This window comes from Oncorhynchus nerka, linkage group LG9a (genome assembly GCF_034236695.1).
Source record: "Oncorhynchus nerka isolate Pitt River linkage group LG9a, Oner_Uvic_2.0, whole genome shotgun sequence".
NCBI lineage: Eukaryota > Metazoa > Chordata > Actinopteri > Salmoniformes > Salmonidae > Oncorhynchus > Oncorhynchus nerka.
In genome coordinates, this window is record NC_088404.1 from 5,984,293 (window position 1) to 6,009,385 (window position 25,093).

The 25,093-nt window shown below is 45.1% G+C and overlaps 1 protein-coding gene, 2 non-coding genes and 1 pseudogene across 3 annotated transcripts in view; 2 read left to right on the top strand and 2 right to left on the bottom strand.

Moving 5' to 3' along the window:
• LOC115125277 (cingulin-like protein 1) overlaps positions 1–13,418 on the top strand; it is a 56,073-nt gene extending 42,655 nt beyond the window's left edge. The window contains exons 20-21 of the mRNA XM_065022250.1: positions 12,265–12,428; positions 12,547–13,418. Coding sequence (XP_064878322.1) covers positions 12,265–12,428; positions 12,547–12,631 — 249 coding nt within the window. The 3' untranslated portion in view covers positions 12,632–13,418. The remainder of the gene's footprint in view (positions 1–12,264; positions 12,429–12,546) is intronic.
• A 4,450-nt stretch (positions 13,419–17,868) lies between these two features.
• Positions 17,869–17,996, bottom strand: LOC135573456 (U2 spliceosomal RNA; annotated as a pseudogene).
• Positions 17,997–20,261: 2,265 nt separating this feature from the next.
• Positions 20,262–20,452, top strand: LOC115126682 (U2 spliceosomal RNA). Its single transcript, XR_003863200.1, has one exon. It is a non-coding gene; the product is annotated as a U2 spliceosomal RNA (small nuclear RNA).
• Positions 20,453–21,714: 1,262 nt separating this feature from the next.
• On the bottom strand, positions 21,715–21,899 carry LOC135573460 (U2 spliceosomal RNA). Its single transcript, XR_010464769.1, has one exon. It is a non-coding gene; the product is annotated as a U2 spliceosomal RNA (small nuclear RNA).
• Positions 21,900–25,093: the final 3,194 nt, after the last annotated feature.

Consider the following 25,093-nt stretch of genomic DNA (forward strand, 5'->3'; position numbering starts at 1 on the left):
CAGTAGACTGCAACTCCTCCCCCTTTGGCAGTTCTATCTTGACGGAAAATGTTATAGTTGGATATGGAAATCTCTGAATTTTGGTGGCCTTCCTGAGCCAGGATTCAGACACGGCAAGGACATCAGGGTTAGCAGAGTGTGCTAAAGCAGTGAGTAAAACAAACTTAGGGAGGAGGCTTCTGATGTTGACATGCATGAAACCAAGGCTTTTTCGATCACAGAAGTCAACAAATGAGGGTGCCTGGGGACATGCAGGGCCTGGGTTTACCTCCACATCACCCGTGGAACAGAGGAAGAGTAGTATGAGGGTGCGGCTAAAGGCTATCAAAACTGGTCGCCTAGAGCGTTGGGGACAAAGAATAAAAGGAGCAGATTTCTGGGCATGGTAGAATATATTCAGGGCATAATGCGCAGACAGGGGTATGGTGGGGTGCGGGTACAGCGGAGGTAAGCCCAAGCACTGGTTAAGAGAGGTTGTATCTCTGGACATGCTGGTTGTAATGGGTGAGGTCACCGCATGTGTGGGAGGTGGGACAAAGGAGGTATCAGGGGTATGAAGAGTGGAACTAGGGGCTCCATTGATAACTAACCTGAACAACAGTATACAAGGCATATTGACATTTGAGAGAGACATACAGCGAGACATACAGTAATCACAGGTGTTGATTGGGAGAGCTAGCTAAAACAGTAGGTGAGACAACAACAGCTAATCAGCTAGCACAACAACAGCAGGTAAAATGGCGTTGACTAGGCAGTGAGGGTCGGATTAACTACACACAGAGCCTGAGTGCGGCTGGGGCCGACAGATAAAACATAAACAAACAGAATGGAGTACCGTGATTAATGGACAGTCCAGCAGGCATCAGCTATGTAGCCAAGTGATCACAGTGTCCAGGGGGCAGCGGTGGATGGGACAGGGAAGCTAGACTGGCGAGTATTATCCAGGCAAAAAAAACTGGCTGGCTGTGCAGAAGGTAAAAGCCACTAGCAGTGGCTAACAATGACTAAATAGCTTGTAGCTAGTTAGCTGGTTGGCTTCTGGAGGTTCTTGAATGTGTTCTAAAATTAAAAATAATAGCGATTCCGTATCACATTGGGTGAGGCAGGTTACCCGAAGGTATAATCGAAAAGAGATTGAAAGTAAATATGGGTCCAGTGAGTGGTTGGGCTGGCTGGGGATGCGGCGATTCAGACAGTTAGCAGGCCTGTGCTAACAAGCTAACAGTTATAGCTGACCCAGAAGCTGATGACAGACAATACACCTCTTATAGCTGACCCAGAAGCTATAGACCGACAATACACCTCTTATAGCTAACCCAGAAGCTTTAGACCGACCATACACTTCTTATAGCTGACCCAGAAGCTATAGACCGACAATACACCTCTTATAGCTGACCCAGAAGCTGAAGACGGACAATACACCTCTTATAGCTGACCCAGAAGCTGACGACAGACAATACACCTCTTATAGCTGGCCCAGAAGCTGAAGACGGACAATACACCTCTTATAGCTGACCCAGAAGCTGAAGACGGACCATACACCACTTATAGCTGACCCAGAAGCTGAAGGCGGACAATACACCTCTTATAGCTGACCCAGAAGCTGAAGACAGACAATACACCTCTTAATTGTTTTATTTTTTTTTATTTCACCTTTATTTAACCAGGTAGGCTAGTTGAGAACAAGTTCTCATTTGCAACTGCGACCTGGCCAAGATAAATCATAGCAGTGTGAACAGACAACACAGAGTTACACATGGAGTAAACAATAAACAACTCAATAACACAGTAGAAAAAGAGTCTATATACATTGTGTGCAAAAGGCATGAGGAGGTAGGCGAATAATTACAATTTTGCAGATTAACACTGGAGTGATAAATGATCAGATGGTCATGTACAGGTAGAGATATTGGTGTGCAAAAGAGCAGAAAAGTAAATAAATAAGAGTATGGGGATGAGGTAGGTAAAATTGGGTGGGCTATTTACCGATAGACGATGTACAGCTGCAGTGATCTGTTAGCTGCTCAGATAGCAGATGTTTGAAGTTGGTGGGGAGATAAAAAGTCTCCAACTTCAGCCATTTTTGCAATTCGTTCCAGTCACAGGCAGCAGAGAACTGGAACGAAAGGCGGCCAAATGAGGTGTTGGCTTTAGGGATGATCAGTGAGATACACCTGCTGGAGCGCGTGCTACGGGTGGGTGTTGCCATCGTGACCAGTGAACTGAGATAAGGCGGAGCTTTACCTAGCATGGACTTGTAGATGACCTGGAGCCAGTGGGTCTGGCGACGAATATGTAGCGAGGGCCAGCCGACTAGAGCATACAGGTCGCAGTGGTGGGTGGTATAAGGTGCTTTAGTAACAAAACGGATGGCACTGTGATAAACTGCATCCAGTTTGCTGAGTAGAGTGTTGGAAGCCATTTTGTAGATGACATCGCCGAAGTCAAGGATCGGTAGGATAGTCAGTTTTACTAGGGTAAGTTTGGCGGCGTGAGTGAAGGAGGCTTTGTTGTGGAATAGAAAGCCGACTCTAGATTTGATTTTAGATTGGAGATGTTTGATATGAGTCTGGAAGGAGAGTTTACAGTCTAGCCAGACACCTAGGTACTTATAGATGTCCACATTCTTGGTCGGAACCATCCAGGGTGGTGATGCTAGTCAGGCGTGCGGGTGCAGGCAGCGAACGGTTGAAAAGCATGCATTTGGTTTTACTAGCGTTTAAGAGCAGTTGGAGGCCACGGAAGGAGTGTTGTATGGCATTGAAGCTCGTTTGGAGGTTAGATAGCACAGTGTCCAAGGACGGGCCGGAAGTATACAAAATGGTGTCGTCTGCGTAGAGGTGGATCAGGGAATCGCCCGCAGCAAGAGCAACATCATTGATATATACAGAGAAAAGAGTCGGCCCGAGAATTGAACCCTGTGGCACCCCATAGAGACTGCCAGAGGACCGGACAGCATGCCCTCCGATTTGACACACTGAACTCTGTCTGCAAAGTAGTTGGTGAACCAGGCAAGGCAGTCATCAAAAAAACCGAGGCTACTGAGTCTGCCGATAAGAATATGGTGATTGACAGAGTCGAAAGCCTTGGCAAGGTCGATGAAGACGGCTGCACAGTACTGTCTTTTATCGATGGTGGTTATGATATCGCTTAGTACCTTGAGCGTGGCTGAGGTGCACCCGTGACCGGCTCGGAAACCAGATTGCACAGCGGAGAAGGTACGGTGGGATTCGAGATGGTCAGTGACCTGTTTGTTGACTTTGCTTTCGAAGACCTTAGATAGGCAGGGCAGGATGGATATAGGTCTGTAACAGTTTGGGTCCAGTGTGTCTCCCCCTTTGAAGAGGGGGATGACTGCGGCAGCTTTCCAATCCTTGGGGATCTCGGACGAAATGAAAGAGAGGTTGAACAGGCTGGTAATAAGGGTTGCGACAATTGCGGCGGATAGTTTCAGAAATAGAGGGTCCAGATAGTCAAGCCCAGCTGATTTGTACGGGTCCAGGTTTTGCAGCTCTTTCAGAACATCTGCTATCTGGATTTGGGTAAAGGAGAACCTGGAGAGGCTTGGGCCAGTAGCTGCGGGGGGGGCGGAGCTGTTGGCCGAGGTTGGAGTAGCCAGGAGGAAGGCATGGCCAGCCGTTGAGAAATGCTTGTTGAAGTTTTCGATAATCATGGATTTATCGGTGGTGACCGTGTTACCTAGCCTCAGTGCAGTGGGCAGCTGGGAGGAGGTGCTCTTGTTCTCCATGGACTTCACAGTGTCCCAGAACTTTTTGGAGTTAGAGCTACAGGATGCAAATTTCTGCCTGAAGAAGCTGGCCTTTGCTTTCCTAACTGACTGTGTGTATTGGTTCCTGACTTCCCTGAACAGTTGCATATTGCGGGGACTATTCGATGCTATTGCAGTCCGCCACAGGATGTTTTTGTGCTGGTCGAGGGCAGTCAGGTCTGGAGTGAACCAAGGGCTATATCTGTTCTTAGTTCTGCATTTTTTGAACGGAGCATGCTTTTCTAAAATGATGAGGAAGTTACTTTTTAAAGAATGACCAGGCATCCTCAACTGACGGGATGAGGTCAATGTCCTTCCAGGATACCCGGGCCAGGTCGATTAGAAAGGCCTGCTCACAGAAGTGTTTTAGGGAGCGTTTGACAGTGATGAGGGTGGTCGTTTGACTGCGGCTCCGTAGCGGATGCAGGCAATGAGGCAGTGATCGCTGAGATCCTGGTTGAAGACAGCGGAGGTGTATTTGGAGGGCCAGTTGGTCAGGATGACGTCTATGAGGGTGCCCTTGTTTACAGATTTAGGGTTGTACCTGGTGGGTTCCTTGATGATTTGTGTGAGATTGAGGGCATCTAGCTTAGATTGTAGGACTGCCGGGGTGTTAAGCATATCCCAGTTTAGGTCACCTAACAGAACAAACTCTGAAGCTAGATGGGGGGCAATCAATTCACAAATGGTGTCCAGGGCACAGCTGGGAGCTGAGGGAGGTCTGTAGCAGGCGGCAACAGTGAGAGACTTATATCTGGAGAGAGTAATTTTCAGAATTAGTAGTTTGAACTGTTTGGGTATGGACCTGGAAAGTATGACATTACTTTGCAGGCCATCTCTGCAGTAGACTGCAACTCCTCCCCCTTTGGCAGTTCTATCTTGACGGAAAATGTTATAGTTGGATATGGAAATCTCTGAATTTTTGGTGGCCTTCCTGAGCCAGGATTCAGACACGGCAAGGACATCAGGGTTAGCAGAGTGTGCTAAAGCAGTGAGTAAAACAAACTTAGGGAGGAGGCTTCTGATGTTGACATGCATGAAACCAAGGCTTTTTCGATCACAGAAGTCAACAAATGAGGGTGCCTGGGGACATGCAGGGCCTGGGTTTACCTCCACATCACCCGTGGAACAGAGGAAGAGTAGTATGAGGGTGCGGCTAAAGGCTATCAAAACTGGTCGCCTAGAGCGTTGGGGACAAAGAATAAAAGGAGCAGATTTCTGGGCATGGTAGAATATATTCAGGGCATAATGCGCAGACAGGGGTATGGTGGGGTGCGGGTACAGCGGAGGTAAGCCCAAGCACTGGTTAAGAGAGGTTGTATCTCTGGACATGCTGGTTGTAATGGGTGAGGTCACCGCATGTGTGGGAGGTGGGACAAAGGAGGTATCAGGGGTATGAAGAGTGGAACTAGGGGCTCCATTGATAACTAACCTGAACAACAGTATACAAGGCATATTGACATTTGAGAGAGACATACAGCGAGACATACAGTAATCACAGGTGTTGATTGGGAGAGCTAGCTAAAACAGTAGGTGAGACAACAACAGCTAATCAGCTAGCACAACAACAGCAGGTAAAATGGCGTTGACTAGGCAGTGAGGGTCGGATTAACTACACACAGAGCCTGAGTGCGGCTGGGGCCGACAGATAAAACATAAACAAACAGAATGGAGTACCGTGATTAATGGACAGTCCAGCAGGCATCAGCTATGTAGCCAAGTGATCACAGTGTCCAGGGGGCAGCGGTGGATGGGACAGGGAAGCTAGACTGGCGAGTATTATCCAGGCAAAAAAAACTGGCTGGCTGTGCAGAAGGTAAAAGCCACTAGCAGTGGCTAACAATGACTAAATAGCTTGTAGCTAGTTAGCTGGTTGGCTTCTGGAGGTTCTTGAATGTGTTCTAAAAATTAAAAATAATAGCGATTCCGTATCACATTGGGTGAGGCAGGTTACCCGAAGGTATAATCGAAAAGAGATTGAAAGTAAATATGGGTCCAGTGAGTGGTTGGGCTGGCTGGGGATGCGGCGATTCAGACAGTTAGCAGGCCTGTGCTAACAAGCTAACAGTTATAGCTGACCCAGAAGCTGATGACAGACAATACACCTCTTATAGCTGACCCAGAAGCTATAGACCGACAATACACCTCTTATAGCTAACCCAGAAGCTTTAGACCGACCATACACTTCTTATAGCTGACCCAGAAGCTATAGACCGACAATACACCTCTTATAGCTGACCCAGAAGCTGAAGACGGACAATACACCTCTTATAGCTGACCCAGAAGCTGACGACAGACAATACACCTCTTATAGCTGGCCCAGAAGCTGAAGACGGACAATACACCTCTTATAGCTGACCCAGAAGCTGAAGACGGACCATACACCACTTATAGCTGACCCAGAAGCTGAAGGCGGACAATACACCTCTTATAGCTGACCCAGAAGCTGAAGACAGACAATACACCTCTTAATTGTTTTATTTTTTTATTTCACCTTTATTTAACCAGGTAGGCTAGTTGAGAACAAGTTCTCATTTGCAACTGCGACCTGGCCAAGATAAATCATAGCAGTGTGAACAGACAACACAGAGTTACACATGGAGTAAACAATAAACAACTCAATAACACAGTAGAAAAAGAGTCTATATACATTGTGTGCAAAAGGCATGAGGAGGTAGGCGAATAATTACAATTTTGCAGATTAACACTGGAGTGATAAATGATCAGATGGTCATGTACAGGTAGAGATATTGGTGTGCAAAAGAGCAGAAAAGTAAATAAATAAGAGTATGGGGATGAGGTAGGTAAAATTGGGTGGGCTATTTACCGATAGACGATGTACAGCTGCAGTGATCTGTTAGCTGCTCAGATAGCAGATGTTTGAAGTTGGTGAGGGAGATAAAAGTCTCCAACTTCAGCCATTTTTGCAATTCGTTCCAGTCACAGGCAGCAGAGAACTGGAACGAAAGGCGGCCAAATGAGGTGTTGGCTTTAGGGATGATCAGTGAGATACACCTGCTGGAGCGCGTGCTACGGGTGGGTGTTGCCATCGTGACCAGTGAACTGAGATAAGGCGGAGCTTTACCTAGCATGGACTTGTAGATGACCTGGAGCCAGTGGGTCTGGCGACGAATATGTAGCGAGGGCCAGCCGACTAGAGCATACAGGTCGCAGTGGTGGGTGGTATAAGGTGCTTTAGTAACAAAACGGATGGCACTGTGATAAACTGCATCCAGTTTGCTGAGTAGAGTGTTGGAAGCCATTTTGTAGATGACATCGCCGAAGTCAAGGATCGGTAGGATAGTCAGTTTTACTAGGTAAGTTTGGCGGCGTGAGTGAAGGAGGCTTTGTTGTGGAATAGAAAGCCGACTCTAGATTTGATTTTAGATTGGAGATGTTTGATATGAGTCTGGAAGGAGAGTTTACAGTCTAGCCAGACACCTAGGTACTTATAGATGTCCACATTCTTGGTCGGAACCATCCAGGGTGGTGATGCTAGTCAGGCGTGCGGGTGCAGGCAGCGAACGGTTGAAAAGCATGCATTTGGTTTTACTAGCGTTTAAGAGCAGTTGGAGGCCACGGAAGGAGTGTTGTATGGCATTGAAGCTCGTTTGGAGGTTAGATAGCACAGTGTCCAAGGACGGGCCGGAAGTATACAAAATGGTGTCGTCTGCGTAGAGGTGGATCAGGGAATCGCCCGCAGCAAGAGCAACATCATTGATATATACAGAGAAAAGAGTCGGCCCGAGAATTGAACCCTGTGGCACCCCCATAGAGACTGCCAGAGGACCGGACAGCATGCCCTCCGATTTGACACACTGAACTCTGTCTGCAAAGTAGTTGGTGAACCAGGCAAGGCAGTCATCAAAAAAACCGAGGCTACTGAGTCTGCCGATAAGAATATGGTGATTGACAGAGTCGAAAGCCTTGGCAAGGTCGATGAAGACGGCTGCACAGTACTGTCTTTTATCGATGGTGGTTATGATATCGCTTAGTACCTTGAGCGTGGCTGAGGTGCACCCGTGACCGGCTCGGAAACCAGATTGCACAGCGGAGAAGGTACGGTGGGATTCGAGATGGTCAGTGACCTGTTTGTTGACTTTGCTTTCGAAGACCTTAGATAGGCAGGGCAGGATGGATATAGGTCTGTAACAGTTTGGGTCCAGTGTGTCTCCCCCTTTGAAGAGGGGGATGACTGCGGCAGCTTTCAATCCTTGGGGATCTCGGACGAAATGAAAGAGAGGTTGAACAGGCTGGTAATAAGGGTTGCGACAATTGCGGCGGATAGTTTCAGAAATAGAGGGTCCAGATAGTCAAGCCCAGCTGATTTGTACGGGTCCAGGTTTTGCAGCTCTTTCAGAACATCTGCTATCTGGATTTGGGTAAAGGAGAACCTGGAGAGGCTTGGGCCAGTAGCTGCGGGGGGGGCGGAGCTGTTGGCCGAGGTTGGAGTAGCCAGGAGGAAGGCATGGCCAGCCGTTGAGAAATGCTTGTTGAAGTTTTCGATAATCATGGATTTATCGGTGGTGACCGTGTTACCTAGCCTCAGTGCAGTGGGCAGCTGGGAGGAGGTGCTCTTGTTCTCCATGGACTTCACAGTGTCCCAGAACTTTTTGGAGTTAGAGCTACAGGATGCAAATTTCTGCCTGAAGAAGCTGGCCTTTGCTTTCCTAACTGACTGTGTGTATTGGTTCCTGACTTCCCTGAACAGTTGCATATTGCGGGGACTATTCGATGCTATTGCAGTCCGCCACAGGATGTTTTTGTGCTGGTCGAGGGCAGTCAGGTCTGGAGTGAACCAAGGGCTATATCTGTTCTTAGTTCTGCATTTTTTGAACGGAGCATGCTTTTCTAAAATGATGAGGAAGTTACTTTTAAAGAATGACCAGGCATCCTCAACTGACGGGATGAGGTCAATGTCCTTCCAGGATACCCGGGCCAGGTCGATTAGAAAGGCCTGCTCACAGAAGTGTTTTAGGGAGCGTTTGACAGTGATGAGGGGTGGTCGTTTGACTGCGGCTCCGTAGCGGATGCAGGCAATGAGGCAGTGATCGCTGAGATCCTGGTTGAAGACAGCGGAGGTGTATTTGGAGGGCCAGTTGGTCAGGATGACGTCTATGAGGGTGCCCTTGTTTACAGATTTAGGGTTGTACCTGGTGGGTTCCTTGATGATTTGTGTGAGATTGAGGGCATCTAGCTTAGATTGTAGGACTGCCGGGGTGTTAAGCATATCCCAGTTTAGGTCACCTAACAGAACAAACTCTGAAGCTAGATGGGGGGCAATCAATTCACAAATGGTGTCCAGGGCACAGCTGGGAGCTGAGGGAGGTCTGTAGCAGGCGGCAACAGTGAGAGACTTATATCTGGAGAGAGTAATTTTCAGAATTAGTAGTTTGAACTGTTTGGGTATGGACCTGGAAAGTATGACATTACTTTGCAGGCCATCTCTGCAGTAGACTGCAACTCCTCCCCCTTTGGCAGTTCTATCTTGACGGAAAATGTTATAGTTGGATATGGAAATCTCTGAATTTTTGGTGGCCTTCCTGAGCCAGGATTCAGACACGGCAAGGACATCAGGGTTAGCAGAGTGTGCTAAAGCAGTGAGTAAAACAAACTTAGGGAGGAGGCTTCTGATGTTGACATGCATGAAACCAAGGCTTTTTCGATCACAGAAGTCAACAAATGAGGGTGCCTGGGGACATGCAGGGCCTGGGTTTACCTCCACATCACCCGTGGAACAGAGGAAGAGTAGTATGAGGGTGCGGCTAAAGGCTATCAAAACTGGTCGCCTAGAGCGTTGGGGACAAAGAATAAAAGGAGCAGATTTCTGGGCATGGTAGAATATATTCAGGGCATAATGCGCAGACAGGGGTATGGTGGGGTGCGGGTACAGCGGAGGTAAGCCCAAGCACTGGTTAAGAGAGGTTGTATCTCTGGACATGCTGGTTGTAATGGGTGAGGTCACCGCATGTGTGGGAGGTGGGACAAAGGAGGTATCAGGGGTATGAAGAGTGGAACTAGGGGCTCCATTGATAACTAACCTGAACAACAGTATACAAGGCATATTGACATTTGAGAGAGACATACAGCGAGACATACAGTAATCACAGGTGTTGATTGGGAGAGCTAGCTAAAACAGTAGGTGAGACAACAACAGCTAATCAGCTAGCACAACAACAGCAGGTAAAATGGCGTTGACTAGGCAGTGAGGGTCGGATTAACTACACACAGAGCCTGAGTGCGGCTGGGGCCGACAGATAAAACATAAACAAACAGAATGGAGTACCGTGATTAATGGACAGTCCAGCAGGCATCAGCTATGTAGCCAAGTGATCACAGTGTCCAGGGGGCAGCGGTGGATGGGACAGGGAAGCTAGACTGGCGAGTATTATCCAGGCAAAAAAAAACTGGCTGGCTGTGCAGAAGGTAAAAGCCACTAGCAGTGGCTAACAATGACTAAATAGCTTGTAGCTAGTTAGCTGGTTGGCTTCTGGAGGTTCTTGAATGTGTTCTAAAAATTAAAAATAATAGCGATTCCGTATCACATTGGGTGAGGCAGGTTACCCGAAGGTATAATCGAAAAGAGATTGAAAGTAAATATGGGTCCAGTGAGTGGTTGGGCTGGCTGGGGATGCGGCGATTCAGACAGTTAGCAGGCCTGTGCTAACAAGCTAACAGTTATAGCTGACCCAGAAGCTGATGACAGACAATACACCTCTTATAGCTGACCCAGAAGCTATAGACCGACAATACACCTCTTATAGCTAACCCAGAAGCTTTAGACCGACCATACACTTCTTATAGCTGACCCAGAAGCTATAGACCGACAATACACCTCTTATAGCTGACCCAGAAGCTGAAGACGGACAATACACCTCTTATAGCTGACCCAGAAGCTGACGACAGACAATACACCTCTTATAGCTGACCCAGAAGCTGAAGACAGACCATACACCTCTTACAGCTGACCCAGAAGCTGATGAGACAATACACCTCTTATAGCTGACCCAGAAGCTTTAGACCGACCATACACCTCTTATAGCTGACCCAGAAGCTGAAGACGGACAATACACCTCTTATAGCTGACCCAGAAGCTGAAGACAGACCATACACCTCTTACAGCTGACCCAGAAGCTGATGAGACAATACACCTCTTATAGCTGACCCAGAAGCTTTAGACCGACCATACACCTCTTATAGCTGACCCAGAAGCTGAAGACGGACAATACACCTCTTATAGCTAACCCAGAAGCTGAAGACAGACCATACACCTCTTATAGCTGACCCAGAAGCTGAAGACGGACAATACACCTCTTATAGCTGACCCAGAAGCTGAAGACGGACAATACACCTCTTATAGCTAACCCAGAAGCTGACGACAGACCATACACCTCTTACAGCTGACCCAGAAGCTGATGAGACAATACACCTCTTATAGCTGACCCAGAAGCTTTAGACCGACCATACACCTCTTATAGCTGACCCAGAAGCTGAAGACTGACAATACACCTCTTATAGCTGACCCAGAAGCTGACGACAGACAATACACCTCTTATAGCTGACCCAGAAGCTGACGACAGACAATACACCTCTTATAGCTGACCCAGAAGCTGAAGACAGACAATACACCTCTTATAGCTGACCCAGAAGCTGATGAGACAATACACCTCTTATAGCTGACCCAGAAGCGGACGACAGACCATACACCTCTTATAGCTGACCCAGAAGCTGATGAGACAATACACCTCTTATAGCTGACCCAGAAGCTGAAGACAGACCATACACCTCTTATAGCTGACCCAGAAGCTGATGAGACAATACACCTCTTATAGCTGACCCAGAAGCTTTAGACCGACCATACACTTCTTATAGCTGACCCAGAAGCTATAGACCAACAATACACCTCTTATAGCTAACCCAGAAGCTGAAGACAGACCATACACCTCTTATAGCTGACCCAGAAGCTGAAGACAGACAAGCACTAAAAGTAGCCAAGTACTAAATGCGCGCTAGTAGCGTTCAATCATTGACGTCACCCACTTTGAGACCTTGAAAGTAGTTGTTTCCTTGGCTCCGCCAGGACCGCGGCTTTTAGTGGAGCGATAGGTAATGATGCTTTTAGTGGAGCGATAGGTAATGATGCTTTTAGTGGAGCGATAGGTAATGATGCTTTTAGTGGAGCGATAGGTAATGATGCTTTTAGTGGAGCGATAGGTAATGATGCTTTTAGTGGAGCGATAGGTAATGATGCTTTTAGTGGAGCGATAGGTAATGATGCTTTTAGTGGAGCGATAGGTAATGATGCTTTTAGTGGAGCGATAGGTAATGATGCTTTTAGTGGAGCGATAGGTAATGATGCTTTTAGTGGAGCGATAGGTAATGATGCTTCATGGGTGTTCAGAGGGTCTCTGGTTCCGAGGACAAGTTGAAGGGGAACACTGTTAAACACATTAATGCATTGTTAAAACTATGTGCTATATAACCCCCTCTCCTAGCTGAACCAGAGGCTGAAGACCGCGAAGAGACAGATGGATGGGGCCGAGGAGGAGATAGAACGTCTGGAAAACTCTAAGAGGAAGTTACAAAGAGATCTGGACGAACAGATAGAGACCAACGATCAGATCCTCAGCCAGCTCAACGCCCTGCGTTCAGAGATGAGGTGAGTTAAATACAACAGTGTGTTGGTATGTATCTTTCATTCATGACTAGTTTTTTTGTACCCTGCATTAGTGTCGTTATATATAATGCTTCTACGGAAATGTGCTCCCCCCCCCCAGGCGTAAGCAACAGAAATCAGCCCCGCTCCTGATGATCGAGAAGGCTGATGATACTGTCTGTGAGGATGACATCAACTCTGACTGAAAGATGCACTAACTTACTTACTTATAGTACTCCGGCGTATTCCCACGAGGGACACGAGGTCTCAACGAGCTCTTCATTCCCACGAGGGACACGAGGTCTCAACGAGCTCTTCATTCCCATGAGGGACACGAGGTCTCAACGAGCTCTTCATTCCCACTGGGACACGAGGTCTCAGCGAGCTCTTCATTCCCACGAGGGACACGTGGTCTCAACGAGCTCTTCATTCCCACGAGGGACACGAGGTCTCAACGAGCTCTTCATTCCCACGAGGGACACGAGGTCTCAACGAGCTCTTCATTCCCACGAGGGACACGAGGTCTCAACGAGCTCTTCATTCCCACGAGGGACACGAGGTCTCAACGAGCTCTTCATTCCCACGAGGGACACGAGGTCACAAAGAGCTCCTTCTACTTTTTCTTATCCTTGGTGACATGTTGTGATGCTCTGACAGCCTGGTGAAAAGAATACAACCAGTCAAGTCAAAAACAGATTTCCTGATTCTCACAAAGGGCTGGTAAAATCACAGTGAGGAATGAAAAGCGTTACAGAAGTTTCTCATTAAAACAATATTTCCATGTACAACTCAAGTGTGGGTTTGGGCCTATCTGTGGATTTCATAACCCTTTGCATTACACTGCCCTCCAGTGGCCATTGTAGAACTGCAGTTACAGGAGAAAATGTTTTCACTTTTCACCATCATAAAACAGTCCATAACTATATTGTGCTGCATCACTTTTACTTTCATAATGTAATTAACCTATGAATGAATAAAGGTTTATTCATAACTAACTTGTGTGAAATAAATGATGTAAAACAGGCTGTATATCTGCAAGGTTTTAAAGCAAAGGAGGTCGGGCGGTTTCAGGCTAGCATGGCCCTAAGCAAAGGAGGTCGGGCGGTTTCAGGCTAGCATGGCCCTAAGCAAAGGAGGTCGGGCGGTTTCAGGCTAGCATGGCCCTAAGCAAAGGAGGTCGGGCGGTTTCAGGCTAGCATGGCCCTAAGCAAAGGAGGTCGGGCGGTTTCAGGCTAGCATGGCCCTAAGCAAAGGAGGTCGGGCGGTTTCAGGCTAGCATGGCCCTAAGCAAAGGAGGTCAGGCGGTTTCAGGCTAGCATGGCCCTAAGCAAAGGAGGTCGGGCGGTTTCAGGCTAGCATGGCCCTAAGCAAAGGAGGTCGGGCGGTTTCAGGCTAGCATGGCCCTAAGCAAAGGAGGTCGGGCGGTTTCAGGCTAGCATGGCCCTAAGCAAAGGAGGTCGGGCGGTTTCAGGCTAGCATGGCCCTAAGCAAAGGAGGTCGGGCGGTTTCAGGCTAGCATGGCCCTAAGCAAAGGAGGTCGGGCGGTTTCAGGCTAGCATGGCCCTAAGCAAAGGAGGTCGGGCAGTTTCAGGCTAGTATGCAAAGGAGTAACTCTTTCTACACAATAAAAAGTTGATGAGGCGGCAGGGTAGCATTAGAGCATTGGACTAGTAACCGAAAGGTTACAAGTTCAGATCCCCGAGCTGACAAGGTACAAAATCTGTCGTTCTGCCCCTGAACAGGCAGTTAACCCACTGTTCCTAGGCCGTCATTGAACATAAGAATTTGTTCTTAACAGACTTGCCTAGTAAAATAAAGGTAAAATTTAAAAAATGAGCCTCTGGAATGGACCTCTTCCTGTTCCTCTCTGTTTAACCTTTATGTAACTTGGCAAGTCAGTTAAGAACAAGTTCTTATTTACAATGACTGCCTACCAAAAGGTTAAAAGGCCTCCTGCGGGGACGGGGGCTGGGATCAATATAAATCTAGGACAAAACACACATCATGACAAGAGAGACAACACAACACTACATAAAGAAAGACCTAAGACAACACAGCATGGTAGCAGCACAACATGCCAACACAACATGGCAGAAACACATGACAACACAACATGGTAGCAGCACAACATGCCAACACAACATTGCAGAAACGCATGACAACACGGCAGAAACACATGACAACACAACATGCCAACACAACATGGTAGCAACACATGGCAGAAACACATGACAACACAACATGGTAGCAACATGACAACACAACATGGCAGCACAACATGGTAGCAACACATGGTAGCAACACAAAACAGGGTGCCAACATTGGGCAAATGACAACAGCACAAAGGACAAGAAGGTAGAGACAACAAAACATCACGCAAATTGAATTGTCTTTCAATATTGGCTTTACAGAAATATTTAAATAGAGATCGACAGCTTCTAGTGTAAAAAAAAAAAGCATGTAGAGGTCTAATTTTTATCATAAGTACACTTCAACTGTGAGAAACGGAATCTAAAACAAAAATCCAGAAAATCACATTGTATGATTTTTAAGTAATTAATTTGCATTTTATTGCATGACATAAGTATTTGATACATCAGAAAAGCAGAACTTAATATTTGCTACAGAAACCTTTGTTTGCAATTACAGAGATCATACGTTTCCTGTAGTTCTTGACCAGGTTTGCACACACTGCAGCAGGGATTTTGGCCCACTCCTTCATACAGACCTTCTCCAGATCCTTCAGGTTTCGGGGCTGTCGCTGGGCAATACGGACTTTCAGCTCCCTCCAAAGATTTTCTATTGGGTTCAGGTCTGGAGACTGGCTAGACCACTCCAGGACCTTGAGATGCTTCTTACGGAGCCACTCCTTAGTTGCCCTGGCTGTGTGTTTCGGGTCGTTGTCATGCTGGAAGACACAGCCATGACCCATCTTCAATGCTCTTACTGAGGGAAGGAGGTTGTTGGCCAAGATCTCGCGATACATGGCCCAATCCATCCTCCCCTCAATACGGTGCAGTCGTCCTGTCCCCTTTGCAGAAAAGCATCCCCAAAGAATGATGTTTCCACCTCCATGCTTCACGGTTGGGATGATGTTCTTGGGGTTGTACTCATCCTTCTTCATCCAAACACGGCGAGTGGAGTTTAGACCAAAAATATATATTTTTGTCTCATCAGACCACATGACCTTCTCCCATTCCTGCTCTGGATCATCCAGATGGTCATTGGCAAACTTCAGACGGGCCTGGACATGCGCTGGCTTGAGCAGGGGGACCTTGCGTGCGCTGCAGGATTTTAGTCCATGACTGCATAGTGTGTTACTAATGGTTCTTTGAGACGGTGGTCCCAGCTCTCTTCAGGTCATTGACCAGGTCCTGCCGTGTAGTTCTGGGCTGATCCCTCACCTTCCTCATGGTCATTGATGCCCCACTAGGTGAGATCTTGCATGGAGCCCCAGACCGAGGGTGATTGACCGTCATCTTGAACTTCTTCCATTTTTCTAATAATTGCGCCAACAGTTGTTGCCTTCTCACCAAGCTGCTTGCCTATTGTCCTGTAGCCCATCCCAGCCTTGTGCAGGTCTACAATTTAACCCTGATGTCCTTACACAGCTCTCTGGTCTTGGCCATTGTGGAGAGGTTAGAGTCTGTTTGATTGAGTGTGTGGACAGGTGTCTTTTATACAGGTAACGAGTTCAAACAGGTGCAGTTAATACATGTAATGAGTGGAGAACAGGAGGGCTTCTTAAAGGAAAACTAACAGGTCTGTGAGCCGGAATTCTTACTGGTTGGTAGGTGGTCAAATACTTATGTCATGCAATAAAATGCAAATGAATTACTTAAAAATCATACAATGTGATTTTCTGGATTTTTGTTTTAGATTCCATCTTTCACAGTTGAAGTGTACTTATGATTTTAAAAAATACAGGCCTCTACATGCTTTGTAAGTTGGAAAACCTGCAAAATCGTCAGTGTATCAAATACTTGTTCTCCCCACTGTACATCAGATAACATGGACTGCCACTCATACAGGTAAAGACACCAGTACATAACTTACACACATTTCAGAGTTCATACTGTATATTGTTATTGTGTATATATTTCCAATCAACCATTTTATTTTTTTAAACAACTTTATTACTTAGCTATTTGTGGATATTTTTGTTTAGGAGAGCTTGCGAGTAATCATTTCACTGTACCGTTTACACCCTGTATCCTGGGCACGTGACAAATAAACTTTGATTTGATGATCAACTCACCATTCATATCAGCTGTCATAGTCAATAGAATAGGTGACTGACTTGACCAACACTATCTAGTCATCATTGACATTGACTATTTTCATTTTTGGAAAAATAACGTTCCCGTAATAAACGGGATATTTTGTCAGGACAAGATGCTAGAATATGCATATAATTGACAGCTTCGGATAGAAAACACTCTAAAGTTTCCAAAACTGTAAAAATATTGTCTGTGAGTAAAACAGAACTGATGTTGCAGGCAAAAGCCTGAGAAAAACCAATCTGGAAGTGCCTCATGTTTTGAAAGCGCTGCGTTCCAATGCGTCCCTATTGAGCAGTGAATGGGCTATCAACCAGATGACTTTTTCTCCTATTCCCCAAGGTGTCTACAACATTGTGACGTAGTTTTACGCATTTAGCGGCTACATTGCGCAAAGGGTCACCTGATGCTGCCAGAGTGACTCTCGGGTAAAATACAGAGGTAGCCATTACTCCAATTTGTCCTACTGAAAAACGAATTGTCCCGGTGGATATGTTATCGAATAGATATTTGAAAAACACCTTGAGGGTTGATTATAAACAACGTTTGCCATGTTTCTATCGATATTAATGGAGCTAATTTGTAATATTTTTCTAATTTGTAATATTTTTCGGCGTTTTCAGTGACCACAATTGCCGGGCGATTTCTCAGCCAAACTTGAAGAAAAAACGGAGCTATTTCACCTACAAAAATAATATTTTTGGAAAAAAGGAACATTTGCTATCTAACTGGGAGTCTCCTTAGTGAAAACATCCGAAGCTTATCAAAGGTAAACGATTTAATTTGATTGCTTTTCTGATTTCCGTGACCAAGTTACCTGCTGCTAGCTGGACAAAATGCTATGCTAGGCTAGGCTATCGATAAACTTACACAAATGCTTGTCTAGCTTTGGCTGTAAAGTATATTTTGAAAATCTGAGATGACCGGGTGATTAAAAAAGGCTAAGCTGTGTCTCAATATATTTCACTTGTGATTGTCATGGATATGAATATTTTCTAGGGATATTTATGTCCGTTGCGTTATGCTAATTAGTGTCAGTCGATAATTACGCTCCCTCATGAGGGATGGGGAGTCACTAGTTAACTACCTCAAATGTAATATCCATCATGATTCTAATAAAAGAACCACCCGGTTAACTTGGTCTACTTTTCCTTTACAACGGAAGGGGGTGCACCGTTCCTGGAGGTACTGCAATACCAGGTCGATGCGTGGAGTGGACGGAGCAAGCCCCTATTTCATCTCCCTATTCCAAAAATCTATTTAATATATGGTCTACATTTTGAAAATCCATTTACTGTTTTGCAACAGCTCTGTGTCTTATGGACTCTGTTCTAAAAACTCAGCAACCTTGTTCCAAAATAAATGCTTGTAGACGATTGAGAAACTGTAATAGGTTGTTTCCTGATTTAAATAGTACAAGAGTACAGTACCATGAGGGACAAAAATGCTGACAGCACCTGGTATTCCCAGGCAGTCTCCCATCCAAGGACTAACCAGGCCTGACCTTGCTTAGCTTCTGAGACCGGGTGTATTGTATTGTAATGTGTATATGATGCACGTAAACACTTCACTGTACCGTTTACACCCTGTATCCTGGGCACGTGACGAATAAACGTTGATGTGATGATCAACTCACCATTCATATCAGCTGTCATAGTCAATATACAATGGGGCAAAAAAGTATTTAGTCAGCCACCAATTGTGCAAGTTCTCCCACTTAAAAAAGATGAGAGAGGCCTGTAATTTTCATCACAGGTACACTTCAACTATGACAGACAAAATTAGAGAAAAAAATCCAGAAAATCACATTGTAGGATTTTTTATGAATTTATTTGCAAATTATGATGGAAAATAAGTGGGAGAACTTGCACAATTGGTGGCTGACTAAATACTTTTTTTGCCTCACTTGTATATCTGCAGTTTTCGGGTTTGGTTTGTTTCAAGTGTATTAGTCTATAAATAAATCTCTTTGCCAAAATTCATCGTCTCTCCCATGTCTTATTCAACTAGTAGTAGTTCTGAAATGTTTACTGTTTGCCAACATTTTACTCCCTCATCTATGTTTAATGTAACACACACACATTAATTATTCCTTTCGGGTTGCCTATCCTGACGTGAAGTTTGTTCTATAGAAACTATTTGACTCTGTGTGCCGCAGAAACTATTTGACTCTAGCCACAAAATGAAGTAAATTAGAAGTGGGGGGAGAATTTCTGCCAAAATCAATGGAAACTCTCATTTGCAAATGTTAGACTAATGATTACACTCTAGATCAGCTAGATGAAGGCAAGATTGAACAAGGCGGTATTGAATGTGTGAATAATGTCTGTCACCTTGATTACTCAAAAGTCTCTCAACCTGTGTTCACCTACGTTGTAAACTTTCCTTCATAGGAAATATATGTAAATAGCCTCGCTATTATTATACTGCTGCTGTTGAATTAGGTTGTAGGAACCTCATGATGGGTACAGGGACAGTGTCATGTAGCAGCCTAAACCTAACTTTCAGGATGAATCAAACCAGTGTAGTTTTTATTCATCAATATAAAGTATTTTCTGCGTAATGGCAATTTATGTGCATGATATGAAGTTTATTGTAGTGACTGACCAAGCTTAATTGTAAAAGTATGCCTCAACAGAGCCATGTTTGCTAAAGTCTATTATGCTGAGCACACATTTAGTTAGGCAGCCAGGACCATAGGCAGGGACCACTCCGTAGGCTGCATTGTCGGTCTAGCTCTCACTGCAGTCCAGTGTCATGGACATCTTTGAAGTTTGGCCTCTAGTAATTCAGGAGGGCAACTTTATAAAGGCCTCCTCACAATGACCTTAGACAGATTTAAAAATACATAGGCTATTTTTGCGTTGATGGTGTATGTATTGAAGTCAACTGGGGCAGGAAATAGCCTAGTAGTTAGAGCATTGGGCCAGTAACTGAGAGGTTGCTGGATCAAATCCCTGAGCTGACAAGGTACAAATATATTGTTCTTCCCCCTGAACAAGGCAGTTAATCCACTGTTCCTAGGCCGTCATTGAAAATAAGAATTTGTTCTGAATTGACTTGCCTAGTTAAATATATTTTTTAAAGTGGTTCAACATTCAAATGCGTTTTGATTGACCACATAGGAGAGGCGACGGTCGGTGGAAGTCTGGCGCCACCAAGTGGACAATTATTTTAGTTCCCTTGTGGCATCAACGCTTCCTGAGATATTATATAAAAGAGAACATGTTATGTCAATATTCATTATTTCTCCAACCAATATTTGCTAGATTATTATTCCAATTTAGCTGTAAATCTGGTTTTAACTCAAGGATTTGTCTCGTTTCCGATTGGAGGGCGGATGTTCACGTCACTTTGGAACCTTACAATATGTTACTTTGTAACAGTGAAAAGTGTCTTTTCCCGACGTTGATCAACTCCCAGTCTATGTCACCATTTCTATTAAATAGCATCATCTTTGATATTTGTTGTAAAGTGTACAGAGCTCATTTAGGTGTAACTGTTACCGGATTTGACGTGTCTGAGAACGGCACCTTCCTCCCGAAAGCATTGCGGTATCGCTTCTCGGCCTTTTGGCTAAGATCAAGTGTAGTATCTGTTCTTATCAGTTTAATATCTGATACGTCCCCTATCTGGGGACCATATATTAAATTGATTTTTGGAATAGGGAGATGGAATAGGGGCTTGCTCCGTCCACTCCACGCATCGACCTGGTATTGCAGTACCTCCAGGAACGGTGCACCCCCTGCCGTTGTAAATATAAATGAGACGAAGTTAACCGGATGTTACTTTTATTAGAATCATTACGTTTGAGCAAGTCTGTCAATGATGCCTAGAAAGTGGTGAAGCCACTCGGCCTTGACGCTTTTATGCCGTTTGTATGTGTATAAAATGATGTACAAAAATACAGATGAGCTGTTTTCAAAGGAAATGCAACAAAACTTCCAGAAGAAAACACCTGTTCTCACTTGCACCACTTTCTAGGCATCATTGACAGACTTGCTCTAACGTAATGATTCTAATAAAACCAGATTTACAGCTAATCTGGAATAATAATCTATCAAATAGGGGTGTAAGGAAACAATTTGCAGATAATATTGACACACAACATTTGATCTTTTACAAAATATCTCAGGTGAAATAATTGTCCACTTGGTGGCGCCAGACTTCCACCGACCGTCGCCTTGTTCAAGCTATGTGTTCAATCAAAATGCATTTTAATGTTGAACCACTCGACTTCATTAAGTACATCATCAACACAAATAATGTATGAAATAAAAATAGCCTATATCTTTTTTTAATCTGTCTGTAGAGCCTTGCATGATAAGGTCATTGTGAGGAGGCCTTTATAAAGTTGCCCTCCTAAATTACTAGAGGCCAAACTTCAAAGATGTCCATGGCACTGGACTGCAGTGAGAGCTAGACCGACAATGCAGCCTACGGAGTGGTCCCTGCCTATGGTCCTGGCTGCCTAACTAAATGTGTGCTCAGCATAATAGACTTTAGCAAACATGGCTCTGTTGAGGCATACTTTTACAATTAAGCTTAGTCAGTCACTACAATAAACTTCATATCATGCACATAAAATACCAATAGGCCTATTGGGTTGGAGAGCATCTATCTACTCACGAAATACTGTATATCGATGAATAAAACATGCACTGTTTTGTTTCATACTGAAAGTTGTCATAATTCAAGTTCCATCCATGAAATATTGGAATGTGGAGAAATAGTGGTTGAACTATAATCCTACAAATCTACTTTCATTCTCACTAATCGTGGAACAGTATGACTACAGGTCCAGTCGCCGTGAACCGTGCGCCAGGCTCCAGGTTTAACCTGCTACATAGTTCCATAGTGATTACAATAGGCTACATGTCCAAAATGATCGCTAAAATAAATGTATGTGTGTATTACTGACAGACGGCTCCAGATCGTTGCTGATACTAATTGTCAAATAAAAGCCTGGGCGTATAATCGAACGCTTCTAAATCGCATGTTTTCAGCTCGGCAGGTTTAGCCCTACAGAAGCCTGTAGCTTGGGGCTCCACATTTCATACAAGCGAATTATGACGGCTAACAATCAGAATTCTGAATAATGGAAAAATCCATGTAATATATTGTCCCCAGATAAGGGACATATCAGATATTAAACTGATAAGAACAGATTTATTTTATTTTGTAAAATGGTTATTGTCGCAGGGTTTCTTAAAATAGCTCATACTTTGAACATAATCATTTGTACACTTTAAAATGACATAATATGCAAAAACTGCATTGAAACATTTATATATTAAAAGTACATGTTATTAAAACAATAAAACAACCTAAGAAACTAGTACTTTTAAACATATAAAATCTGTAAAAGCCATTTCAAATGTGCACATTATGATTCAAACAAGAGTATACCTTTTAAAGACATTATGATTCAAACAAGACTATACCTTTTAAAGACATTATGATTTAAACAAGAGTATACCTTTTAAAGACATTATGATTCAAACGAGTATACCTTTTAAAGACATTATGATTCAAACAAGACTATACCTTTTAAAGACATTATGATTCAAACAAGACTATACCTTTTAAAGACATTATGATTTAAACAAGAGTATACCTTTTAAAGACATTATGATTCAAACGAGTATACCTTTTAAAGACATTATGATTCAAACGAGTATACCTTTTAAAGACATTATGATTCAAACAAGAGTATACCTTTTAAAGACATTATGATTCAAACGAGTATACCTTTTAAAGACATTATAATTCAAACAAGAGTATACCTTTTAAAGACATTATGATTCAAACAAGAGTATACCTTTTAAAGACATTATGATTCAAACAAGACTATACCTTTTAAAGACATGTAAACCGTGTAAAAGTCCCTTTATTAAAAAAGAGGTCTTCACTCCTTTGTGCAGGAACGAGGTGAGTCCTTATCACATTTGCCTCCTCCTGCTCTTCTGAATCAACTCCGCCCCCATCCTTCAGGGCCCAGAAGAGATCCCTCCCCTCGGCGCTGCAGCACTGTCAGGCCGGGACCTTAGATGGTGTTGGTGATACTTTGTCTGGGGTCGAGGCTTTATTTTGGCCGTACCACCTCAGGGCTTCCGTAGCTATCAAGGCCACTGTCTGATGGGTGGTCTCCATGTGTTTCCCTACCAACAAGTTGCCAGAGGACCACAGTGCGTCCTTCAGACACGTGAGGGTGAGCCAGAGCTTGGTGGAATCGGCCTTCGGTCCACCCGTTACAGCAGGAGCTGAGGTGTTGTGTCCTGAGCTGAGGTGTTGTGTCCTGAGCTGAGGTGTTGTGTCCTGAGCTGAGGTGTTGTGTCCTGAGCTGAGGTGTTGTGTCCTGAGCTGAGGTGTTGTGTCCTGAGCTGAGGTGTTGTGTCCTGAGCTGAGGTGTTGTGTCCTGAGCTGAGGTGTTGTGTCCTGAGCTGAGGTGTTGTGTCCTGAGCTGAGGTGTTGTGTTGTGTCCTGAGGTGAGGTGTTGTGTTGTGTCCTGAGCTGAGGTGTTGTATTGTGTCCTGAGCTGAGGAGTTGTATTGTGTCCTGAGCTGAGGAGTTGTATTGTGTCCTGAGCTGAGGAGTTGTTGTGTCCTGAGCTGAGGTGTTGTGTCCTGAGCTGAGGAGTTGTATTGTGTCCTGAGCTGAGGAGTTGTATTGTGTCCTGAGCTGAGGAGTTGTATTGTGTCCTGAGCTGAGGAGTTGTATTGTGTCCTGAGCTGAGGAGTTGTATTGTGTCCTGAGCTGAGGAGTTGTATTGTGTCCTGAGCTGAGGAGTTGTATTGTGTCCTGAGCTGAGGAGTTGCGTTGTGTCCTGAGCTGAGGCGTTGTGTCCTGAGCTGAGGCGTTGTGTCCTGAGCTGAGGCGTTGTGTCCTGAGCTGAGGCGTTGTGTCCTGAGCTGAGGCGTTGTGTCCTGAGCTGAGGCGTTGTGTCCTGAGCTGAGGCGTTGTGTCCTGAGCTGAGGCGTTGTGTCCTGAGCTGAGGCGTTGTGTCCTGAGCTGAGGCGTTGTATTGTGTCCTGAGCTGAGGCGTTGTATTGTGTCCTGAGCTGAGGCGTTGTATTGTGTCCTGAGCTGAGGCGTTGTATTGTGTCCTGAGCTGAGGCGTTGTATTGTGTCCTGAGCTGAGGCGTTGTATTGTGTCCTGAGCTGAGGCGTTGTATTGTGTCCTGAGCTGAGGCGTTGTGTTGTGTCCTGAGCTGAGGCGTTGTGTTGTGTCCTGAGCTGAGGGTGTTGTGTCCTGAGCTGAGGCGTTGTGTTGTGTCCTGAGCTGAGGCGTTGTGTTGTGTCCTGAGCTGAGGCGTTGTGTTGTGTCCTGAGCTGAGGTGTTGTGTTGTGTCCTGAGCTGAGGTGTTGTGTTGTCCTGAGCTGAGGTGTTGTGTCCTGAGCTGCTGGCGGACACGAGGAGATCAGGGGGCTTCTTTCCACAGGTCTCTGGTTTATTTCATTGCAGTTACTCTTCTCTTCCTTATAGTTAATGTTTGGTATCTGTTTTGATATTTACATTTACATTAGTGGTACATATAGAGGAGACTGGGACAGGCCTTTCTCCAGTATTAACACTAAAGCTCACCACACCTCTTCCTCATCTTCGTCCAATCTCGTCTTCCTCTTCATCCTCTTCTTTTGTTTCCTCCTCTCGACTCATTTATTTAACTAGGCAAGTCAGTTAAGAACTAATTCTTATTTACAATGACAGTCTACCGACCGGGCTAAACCCGGACGACACTGGGCCAACTGTGCGCCGCAGTATGGGACTCCTAATCACGGCCGGTTGTGATACAGCCTGGAATCAAACCAGGGTCTGGAGTGACGCCTCTAGCCTTAGACCGCTGCGCTACTCGGGAGCCCAACAAGACCCAATCACTTATCTACCAATTTAAATCAACCTTTTAAGTGTAATTCCTCTTCTATTCCCTGAACATCCAAACATAGAAGTGGATAGTAGATGCTGTGCTTTCAGACAGGCTGTGGCCTGTAAAACTGTGCTTTCAGACAGGCTGTGGCCTGTAAAACTGTGCTTTCAGACAGGCTGTGGCCTTCAAAACTGTGCTTTCAGACAGGCTGTGGCCTGTAAAACTGCTTTCAGACAGGCTGTGGTCTGTAAAACTGTGCTTTCAGACAGGCTGTGGCCTGTAAAACTGTGCTTTCAGACAGGCTGTGGCCTGTAAAACTGTGCTTTCAGACAGGCTGTGGCCTGTAAAACTGTGCTTTCAGACAGGCTGTGGCCTGTAAAACTGTGCTTTCAGACAGGCTGTGGTCTGTAACACTGTGCTTTCAGACAGGCTGTGGCCTGTAAAACTGTGCTTTCAGACAGGCTGTGGCCTGTAAAACTGTGCTTTCAGACAGGCTGTGGCCTGTAAAACTGTGCTTTCA